The sequence below is a fragment of the Benincasa hispida genome, chromosome 4, assembly GCF_009727055.1.
Source record: "Benincasa hispida cultivar B227 chromosome 4, ASM972705v1, whole genome shotgun sequence".
NCBI lineage: Eukaryota > Viridiplantae > Streptophyta > Magnoliopsida > Cucurbitales > Cucurbitaceae > Benincasa > Benincasa hispida.
The window spans coordinates 66,279,448-66,289,733 of record NC_052352.1 but is presented as its reverse complement, the minus strand read 5'-3'; the positions used below and the strand labels follow the sequence as shown (position 1 = coordinate 66,289,733).

At 32.6% G+C, this 10,286-nt stretch overlaps 1 protein-coding gene across 2 annotated transcripts; it reads right to left on the bottom strand.

Annotated features, from left to right (window-relative positions):
* Positions 1 to 6,461, bottom strand: LOC120075088 (ATPase family AAA domain-containing protein FIGL1). 2 transcript variants are annotated; one of them, XM_039028251.1, is made up of 14 exons: positions 6,059 to 6,461; positions 5,479 to 5,614; positions 4,981 to 5,370; positions 4,452 to 4,693; positions 3,537 to 3,664; positions 3,328 to 3,446; positions 3,167 to 3,259; positions 2,487 to 2,588; positions 2,222 to 2,324; positions 1,588 to 1,671; positions 1,409 to 1,504; positions 1,154 to 1,281; positions 930 to 1,071; positions 1 to 251 (listed from the first exon to the last, which is right to left on the bottom strand). In XM_039028251.1, the coding sequence occupies exons 1-13, from the start codon at positions 6,403 to 6,405 to the stop codon at positions 970 to 972; spliced, it is 2,070 nt and encodes a 689-aa protein (XP_038884179.1). In that variant the 5' UTR covers positions 6,406 to 6,461; the 3' UTR covers positions 1 to 251; positions 930 to 969. The 2 variants fall into 2 exon arrangements, with proteins under 2 accessions (XP_038884179.1, XP_038884180.1); XM_039028252.1 differs by having other exon boundaries at positions 948 to 1,071.
* Positions 6,462 to 10,286: the final 3,825 nt, after the last annotated feature.

Genomic DNA, 10,286 nt, shown 5'->3' with positions numbered 1-10,286 from the left:
TCATGAAAACGAACCAACAAAGGACTATCAGTAAACAAAATTTTGAAAAGTAATTCTCATCGTGACAAATAGATTACTACAAAAAAAAAGCTAAAAAGCATGAACTACAAGGGCATTTAAGTACATTACATCTCAAGCCTCCTCCCACAAAATAACACGAAGAAATCAACTTGTCATTTGGATCTTCAAGGGAGGATCCAAGATAAACTTCATCATACACTCCACCTCGAATTTGTAGAAAGATCAGAGGCCTACAGAATACACCACCACAGGTACATACATTATTTCGTAGCATAAAGGCCAAGCTGCATGACCGTTTAAATTTTTCGACATGCTAACATATAACGCACCTCTTGGGGCCATGGATAAAAATAGAGGTTTTGTGAATAAAATCTAAGGTGTTGGTTCAATTTTGAGAAAAATTACACGAAAAAAAAATAAATAAATAAACCTAAGTCATGCATTTGTCAGCTTTATGTTATATACATTTCTAACTCTAAGGTAAAGAGAAGTACGCTATATAAACTCTCTATCCTTAAAAGGGTACCTCTGTTCTATATTCTGAAAAATTCTCTAATAAAATTATTCTCCTTCTGTCCTGTAGATGTAGCTAACACGTGAACCACATAAATCTATGTGTTGATTCTTTATTGTTTATGGTTTTTTGTTCATCTTTATTTGTCAATTTTGTAACGGACAAGATATAGGGAGATTACACTAACCAGAAGATATGTAGAGACTTACAAGTAAAAATCCCACGGGGCTTAATGTACTTTTGGAAGAAATACTCCTAAAGCACTCAAAACAAACTCGCACATAAACGAAATAAATTTCTAAATGCTGCACATAAGATGTAAGGCTCTCTCTTTCAGGTCTCAAAATAGAAGACAGTGACATTGGTTTAAATATCACTTATAATTTAGTCCTACCTTGGCCCGCCAGCGTACCTTCTATGTCAAGTAAAAAGATTCAAAGTGATAAGCTCCCAAATTGCTTGTTCCATTCATCATATGTGCCAAGTTCGCTCAAAGAAACAGAGGGCCTGACCTCTTGCATTGCGCTCTCAAAGTCCTACAAAAATAAGCCAGAAAGAAATAAAGGATAATAACCCTGAGAAAGAAAACACGGCTATACTAAACTATTAAAATCCTACTTTAAGGGTTACAGGCCGCATATCCTCCTTTTTAAGCAATGTAATTTCTGTGCCTTGTTTCAGAGCCTCCCTTAAAGGCCCCATTGAAGCGTCCTTAACAAGATTTTTCATGTCTGAACCCGAATATCCTGAAAATGAAAATTTTCCAGCAAGAATTCACAGAGAAGGTCAAAGACCGATATTGTACATTCAGTCCTAGGTAACATAGTGATGGTAAGAATCTAGTAGGTCTAAACTTTGTAATGTAGTTACTACCTTCAGTCAAAGTGCATATCGCATCAATTTCATCTTTAGAAAGCTTGAATAATCCATCCTTCTCCAGGAGATTACGCACAATCCATGCTCTTGCTTCTATATTGTCAATAAAACCAGTTAGCCAAGTGCTAAGAGCGTTGAGTGCATTTAGTTACCACGGATAAAATCATGACTTGTACCTGAAGAAGGGAGAGGAATGTAGAGTCGCTTGGTAAGCCGTCTCCTTGCAGCTTCATCAAGTTCTTGTGGTCGATTAGTTGCACCTGGATAGGTTGAATATCTTTAGAATGTGAACAGTTGCTTAAAAATTGTGTGATAAAAACCATAGCAGGCTTGAAGAGTTTGAAGATGAACATTATTAATACTAGAAGGTAAATGTTAAGAGCGATCGTGTCCACTTTCAGCCTTGTGCATAAGAAAATATATGACTTCAGAAAAAAAAAATGATTCAGAACATCTCTCTTGGGATAGTATCAAATATTATACAACTCATGACCTTTATTTTCAAATTAAAAGATTTTGAATGTAAGGTTACATTACAATCACTCATCTGCATGAACTTACTCATTATACAGCATTTCCAGAATTTTCAAGAAAAACACAAGTTCAACTTAAATCTTTAGAAAACTAATGGCAGTTTTTCTTTTTCTTGATTCTTTTTCCTAGGAATCTAAACACTAGAAAGTATAGAGGATTTTTCAGTTTGCAAAACATTATTGATTTAGTCAGGAAAGAAAAACAATTTCACCAGACAAATGGAAAAATTATTTACATGGAATCACAAGCAATATTTTAAAAATGGGAAAACATTACCTATGAGAAGAATCTGCTCGCTGCCATTGTCAAAACCCTCCATTTCAATAAGGAACTGTGTTTTGAGTCGTCTACTTGATTCATGTTCACCTTCTGATTTTCGCTACAAATGGAAGAAAATTTCACAAGTGATGCTAAAAGAAAATATATATGAAATGATCTTAAATCAACACGAATAGTCTTGTTTAACAAACTTGCTTGATGAACAACACTGTTATACGAACTGAGAACCAATTCAAGCATGTGTAGGAAATAAGAAGTCTACCTGAGACAGAAGCGAATCAATTTCATCAACAAAGATGACAGCTGGCTGACGACAACTGGCAACCCCAAAGAGGGCCCTCACTAGCTTTTCACCCTCACCAATCTACATTTACCACTTGGAAAAGTTACTATTTGACGCATATTAAACATATTTTCAAGAAAACTAAGAGACTGGTTGGAAGTTGTTTTGAGAAGTTCTCTACTTATTTTTCAAACAAAAACCCAGTAAAAAATGTTATGGGGAATTATTTTTAAAAGTTTGTTTTTCTTATAGGTTAATCTCAATAATAGTTCCTAAATAGCAGTTCAAAATGCACAGTGACCTCAATCTTTGCAACTATCCAAAATAGTTTTTAAAGAAGCAAAGAAATTGTATGTCAATCAATTCACAAACAATCTATAGACTATTTGAAAAGTATTACCATAGCTATTTTTTTTTTTTTCATCGAACTATGATAAGTGATAAAACAATGAAGTAAGCAGTGAAGCAAAAACATTCTATATTCCTAAAGTGAGTAGTTCAAAATGACAGAGAAGCCTAGTTTCGATTAAAATCTAACGATGTGTCAACAGGGTATCTAAAAACCATCTTTGAAACATTAAGATCAATCAATCTTTTCCCGTAAGTCCAAGAATATCCATAAGTATTACATAAATAATGCCAATCACGTTAGCACTTACCCACTTGCTAGTTAATGAGCTAGCAGATATATAAAAGAAAGTTGCTTTTGCCTCTCCAGCAATTGCTTTTCCGATCATTGTTTTACCTGTTCCCTGAAAGAAAATTATAGATTATACCACAAAACTTCCTGTGTAGAATATTCATTGAGCTTTAAACTTACCGGTGGACCAAAAAGAAGGAGACCTCTTCCAGGAGAGCGACAACCTTTGAAAATGTCGGGACGTAATAACGGCCATATAACCATTTCAGTTACACACTTTTTTGCATGTTCAAGACCAGCTACAATTTTTTGTGCAACGAATTCAAATCAGCACGATTTTGTAACCAACACAACTGTATTGAAGAATGAAACGAAACATCTTGTTATACCTATGTCATCCCACCGAACATTCGGATCCCTGTCCATAATCTCATTGCTAACATGTTCTATAAGTCGAGGCTCCAAATTCCTTAATTTTTCAGGAAGCTCACCATCAGGTCCGCACAACATGTCCAAACTAGAATACAACATGAAGTGTATCAGAATCTGAATAGTTACAAGAAGCAACTTATAATTCTTTGTCACATCTAAAGGATTTCAAGCAAGCATTCTGTAAATTGTTGGAAAGTTTAGACTCCGTTTGATAACCATTTGGTTTTTTGTTTTTGTTTTTTAAAATTAAGCCTATTTCATCCACATTTCTTAAGAACAATGGTTTGGTCTTAACTAAATTCTTTGGATCTTTCTTAAGTATAATGGTTGAATTCTTAACCAAATTCCAAAAACAAAAACAATTTTTTGAAAGTTACTTTTTTTAGTTCTCAAAATTTGGTTTGGTTTTTTAAAACATTGGTGAAAAGTAGATAACAAGAGAAGAAATTTAGAGATGGAAGTAGTGTCCATAAGTTTAATTTTCAAAGACAAAAATAAAAAACAAAATGGTTACCAAACGGGACCTTAGTACCAGAACTTATTGTAACTATCCTACATCATGTAGAAGAGTCAACAATTCCAGGAAGTCAGGCCAACAACTAAAAACTTTACTTAGAAGGCAAAATATTAGTCGAAGCATCACAACAATTGACAAGCCCTTGAGCATTGTATACAGAACAGTGGCAGAGCCAGCAGCTACACAGAATTACAGCATTTGAACAGGAAGAGGAACCCACTACCCTCTAGTTTAGTTTGTCTAGATAAGGAGAAAGCATCCAATTACTTAGAGATGGTTTGGGAAGTAACAAGATATAAAATGAAGTCGGGAACTTTCATCAGTCTACTTTAGATCTTGCGGTCAAAATATTTACCATCTCTTAGTTGAGTCATCCAAAGCATCTTCACCTTTTCCACCAATTCGTGAATTTACCATGTTCCCAGCAGTGCCCCCACTAGACCTAATAGGAGGGACAAAATTACCACGCACTCCACGACGTGAAGAACCATATGATCGCATCCCATATCCTTTATATGAAACATTATAATCGCTTTGAGGGGAGACCGAAGTATTTGGTGATCCTGCAAGTCCTCGTCTTTGTTTTGCATCCATTTCCTAATAGTGAAAAAACAAACAAGGTCTTCAAAAGTTGTTGGTAAATTAATAAATAAATGAAACAGGCTAGGGGAAGACCAGAATCCCTTGGCTCAGGCTAGGAGAATAATGCAAGAATATCTTACCTACTACATAAACATTTTTCCATAGAGAGAATATTAACATTAAGTTGCTTTACAGTCAGGATATTGGCTGGCCCTAAATCTTCTCAAAATGAGTTCACTTTATCTGACTTCGAAATAGCTTTAACAAGAATATGCACCATGCATTAACTGTGAAAGAAATACCAGTTTTGTTCTTGCTGTGACAAATGCATTGCCAGAAAAGTCAGCATTAGCATCTTCAGTGCTCGATGGTGAGTTGGCATTGTCTACCTTAGGACTACTTATTTCCATCCGAACACGTCTTGTCGGTGTTGAAACCATATTTCCATAAGCCCGCCCTTCCTCCTCAAGTTTTGTGAAAGATATACCTTGGGGTTTTTTATGATCATATAATGAAGGATCCTTTTCTACAATAATACAATCGTCAAGGCGATTACTTGAGTTCAAAGAACTCCTGTACAGACTAGGACTATTCCTGCCATGATCTTTTTTATACAGGGGGGATGTAACCTTTGCTTCTGCAGTGATTCCTCGTGCCTTGGTACTCAACTTATCCACCCTCTCCAGCTGATCCTGAAAAGATATAATATGATGAGCACACATGGCAAGACATTCTGTACTAAAATTTTCGAACGTCGTAGGAAATTAAATGAATAAACCTATTCAATGGCTGTCAGTTACCGATTCATTTATAATCCTTCCATTAGAGTGCTGAAGTGCCTGAAAGTACTTTGACTGCTTAATCTTGCCGAAATCCACTTCTTTGCTCATGCTAAATACACATCCTGGAGCTGTCTTTGCTTGTTCAAACACTTGTCTGAGAGCATACAGATGATGTTGCGACCAAATTGGAATTAATCAGTACTTCACCGCAAAATGCTTTCGGTCTCAAAGATCAAAATATCAGAATATTTAATGAGATATAACTAAATTGGAACTAATACAGGATAATGTAATGTTTAAAGTCTCCAAAGATCACATATCAGGATCGGAAATTCATTTATATTTTCCTTCTTCGTGAATGCGTTTGCTTTCTGATTGTTTCACCTAGCTCTATTCCAATTAAAACCACAATTTTTTTCAGTTAAACTGTCGACTGAGCTAAGTAGCAAATCCATTACAATTCTAAGTTCTCGAAAGTACTGAACAATGAGTGTCCAATGCTAAAGCTATAGTTCGAATTCATTCCCTGGCGCTAAATAGCATTGCTTCCACAAGAAGACTACAGTAGAGATAATGTAAAGGCTTTTAAAATTCATACCGATCGGATTCGGGCATGAGAGATCGGCGAGCGACATGAACTTTCTCAACAGCCTCGCGCCTAATAGGATGAATAAAAGCTTGATCAACGTCGGTATGAGTCTGAGAGTCGAGAAATCCAAGAAGACGAAGACCAAGAAGATGAGCGGCAGAGTAATCGCCTTTTTCGAGAGCGAAATCGGCGCCGAAGAGGAGCGATTGGAGCCTCTTCAGATTCTGGTCTACTTGCTTTCTCCAGCATGTCTCCTCCGGTTGGGAATCACCGATTTGTTGTTTGGATAGAGAAGACGAACACAAAGATGAGTGCATAGAGGTCTGCTTGGACAGCAACTCCTCTTTTCCCGCCATTTTCAGGTGTTAGCGCTTTGGCTTCACACTTGAGCCTCTGCTCTGTAACTGTTGTTCTTGCGGATGCAAGTGCATTAGTGCAATTGGATATGGGCCTAATATTTAGATAATCGTATAAAGCCCAAACAAATTTTCAATACGGATTTATGTCCCCTTTTTTTTTCTTTTTTTCTTTTTTAAGAGAATTGTAATAGGCAGCAAAAAGAAATATACATAAAAATGTATCTGCAAATATAGCAATAATTTTTTTAAATTACAAATATAGTAAAAAATTTAAGCCAGATTTTCAGTTTTTTTATTTTTACTATTTTACTCCATTTATGTATCAGTAACTATATTTGATATACTTTATATTTTAGTATAACAGTTATTGATATACATTATATTTGGTATATCAATCAATTGATATACTTTGTTTAAAGAATATTAATTCTACAACTGATATATCATAACTTCGATTGTGTTATGGTTGACATTATTGTTTGTTCAATTATGATAAATATTTTTTTTCTTACTGATATAGAGTTATTTTTATTTGTTTGATTCTTTATTGATATTGATGGTATGTGTTAAATGCATTTATTTGGTCAAGTAATTGACCAACTATAATTATATTAGTTAGTTTGTTTTGTTTTGTTTTCAAATTTTTTTATATGAATTGTATACCAAATATTTCATATTTCGCATATTAATTTATTAATATACATGATTTAGAAAGACAAAAAAATATATCCATGATGTTGTTGATATGCCAAATATGAAGTATATCATCTAGAAGAATGATATTTAAATTTTAACATTGGCATTTCAATTGTGTATTAATACTAATTCAAAATTAATTATAAGCAAATCGTTAGTGTATCGATGGTGTATCATAATGAGTTGAAAATGCAATTCTAAGTATGTGGTGTATTAATAATTTATCGACACTCGTTCAAGTTTTATTTAAATTGTGACATCGATGTATGAATGCTAAATCAGTAGTCATTAAAAATTCATTTCATATATATTTTTAATGTATCAATAGTATATCAATTATCATCTAAATCTATTTTAAGTAATGTATTGGTGTATCAATTGTATATCAACATTTATTCAAAATTCAATATTAAATATATATATTGTAAGTACATTAATAGTTATAATTAGACATTTATTCAAAATTTATTTAAAGTACAAATTAGATTATCAATATTGTATCAATGCTCGTGAAAAACTAATTTCAAGTATATCATTAATATATCAATATTTCTTTTAAATACAAATTTAAGTACAGCATTGGTGTATTAGTATTACATCAACATTAACTCAAAATTCATTTCAAGTATAAAACATTGGTATATCATTAGTATATCAATATTTTTTAAAAATATATTTATTTAAGTATATATCGATTATATATTAACACATGCTCAAAATTCAATTTCAAGTGTAGCAATAGTGTACTAAAAGTTTGTGAACATTTATTGAAAATGGATACTAACATAATGGATTAAACCATTATAGGTTAATTATAATCTATTAGAAAAATAATATCCTACAACAGACGAAAAAGAATTGAAATTAAGTCAAGCAAACAATAGTAAATTAACAATCACTTATTGACTGATAAATACAGTTTATGAGTGATAAATTTGGTACATCAATTGTGTAGCTTATATACTTTATCTTTGGTATACTAGTCTCAGATGACCGATATACTAGATATAAAGTATATCAAATAAACTAATGATATATTTGATACACCAACCAGGGTAATTTTGGAAGAATAAAAATGCACATATGCTTTTATTTTTATTTTTTTTTTGTTATATTTGCAAATTTTAAAAAACCGTTACTAAATTTGTAATTTTTTTTGTTATTCTTGCAAGTACCCCTTTTTTAAAATGAAGAATTTTATTTTTTCTTGCTCATATTATTGGTTGAATGAGAAATTTTGGACCAACTACAAATTGTCGCGTCATTGATTAAATTAATGACGAAATTATAAATCATCAAATTTGAGACTGATTAAAAATTAACATGTGTCTCGGATTGAAATTGAAGACTGTAATTGGTTGATCCTAACGATCCTACATGTTTTTGTCTTGACCGTTTGATCAAATTAATTATTTTAGTACAATTAAATATTCCAATTTGGGCTAAAGTCCTACTAAGCAAAGAAAAAAGACTTAATTTGACCCAACGATCAACTAAGTCTTGAATCCAATTAGTTAGGCCTAAGGGCCAAATCCATAAAACAACAAAGCCCAACTTAAAAAAAAAACACCTAGGGACTCTATAAATAGAAGAGTTCTCTTTATCTTAAGACTCAGTAATTTTAAACTTTAGAGAGCCTACAGAGAATTTTCCCAACAATAAGAAAACTACTTAACTCTTGAAATTGAACACTCTTTGAAGATACGAGTCTCCTGAAAATACAAAGATTATTCAAAGACTTCCACTTCAAGAATATCATGTGCTTTGTTTCCTCAAGAACCAAGTATTAGAGATAAAATCACATCCACATCAAATCCATATAAACAAATTTAACTCCACGAAACACGTTCCACCAGAAAACTTCGTATAAACAAATTGAGTCCAAAAATAGACTTAATTAGCTCAAAGACCAATTAAGGCCCAAATTTAATTAGTTGAGCCAAAGGGCCAATTCCAAGTTTATAAAACTCACCTGGGGACTCTATAAATAGAATAGTTATCCTATATTTGAAGAGTTATAAATTTTGCACTCCAGAGAGCCTAGATATAATTCTCCCAACAATCATAAAACTCTCTAGCTCTTGAAGCTGAACACTCTTATTGAAGATACAAAGATTCTTTCAAGATTTCAACTTCAAGGACGTCACGTGTTCTGCTCCCTCAAATCAATCGTATGTATTAAATTAAGATGGAAACAGATGATGAAGTACTAAAGATCGAACTATATTTGCATCAAATCAACATAAACACAAGTTCAACTCTCGAAACACGTTTCTCCATAAATTTCGTGTGAAAAATATGAAGACCATTATAAGCCAAACATACCAAAATAGCCTTAAGTTTTTTTTTTTTCTACCTCTTCCTCTCCCCAATTTTCTTTTTTTCTTGTGAGGGTCAAACAGGGGTCCGAGCAATGGGTTTTCAAGCGCCACTAGAGAAAGGTTGTTGACAATGGGTTTGTTAAAAGGATTGAATCCCTATGCGAAAGTATTTTATTGCTCTTGTCTTTGAATTTGGAATAAAGTATTTTTTTTCAAGAATTTAAAAAAATAATAATAATAATTAGGCATGTTGTGGAAAAAGCAAATTACAAAGAACATAAATTAGCCTTTGAAGAATAGACTTCTAAACTTCTCTCGATCTTGATGAATTTTACAGCACAAACGTAAAACAACAAATAAAACACCACCCACTTTGTGTTCTATGTGGTTCTCTCTGGAAAAGAAGGTTTGTGAGAAATTTTCTTTGTGAAAGTGAGGAAGGGAAAACCAACTCTACAAAAAAACTTTTCTTTTGGCCCGTTTGGTTCATGGAATAAGAAATGGGAATAGGAATGACATTCTATCACCATGTTTGGTACAATTTTTTAACCTTGGGAATGAGAATATCTTATTCCAAGACATTTCATATTCCCATCTATGCAGGTTTTTCATAACCACCCAAATAGATGGGTTTTCTCTATTTCCAAATGTTTTTATCTCTCTTACTTTTTATCTTTTTATTTTATTTATTTTTATTCTTTGTTGATATTAGTTAATTTATTTAACTTTTATAAACATGTTTAAATGAAATTCATAATTGGCACATATAATTAATTTTATTAATAACAATGCTAATATAATAATTTATTCCATTACTATGAATTAATATGAAAAACCATACTTTTTTTAAAAAAAAATGAA

What these genes read in the sequence shown, in the direction of transcription:
- LOC120075088 (XM_039028251.1), bottom strand. Translation starts at nt 6,405, where the DNA reads ATGGCGGGAAAAGAGGAGTTGCTGTCCAAGCAGACCTCTATGCACTCA. An exon ending in GAAGGATTATAAATGAATCG is followed by an intron (nt 5,371 to 5,478) that starts GTAACTGACAGC and finishes ATATCTTTTCAG; the next exon opens with GATCAGCTGGAGAGGGTGGA. An exon ending in TGTTCGGTGGGATGACATAG is followed by an intron (nt 3,447 to 3,536) that starts GTATAACAAGAT and finishes AAAAAATTGTAG; the next exon opens with CTGGTCTTGAACATGCAAAA.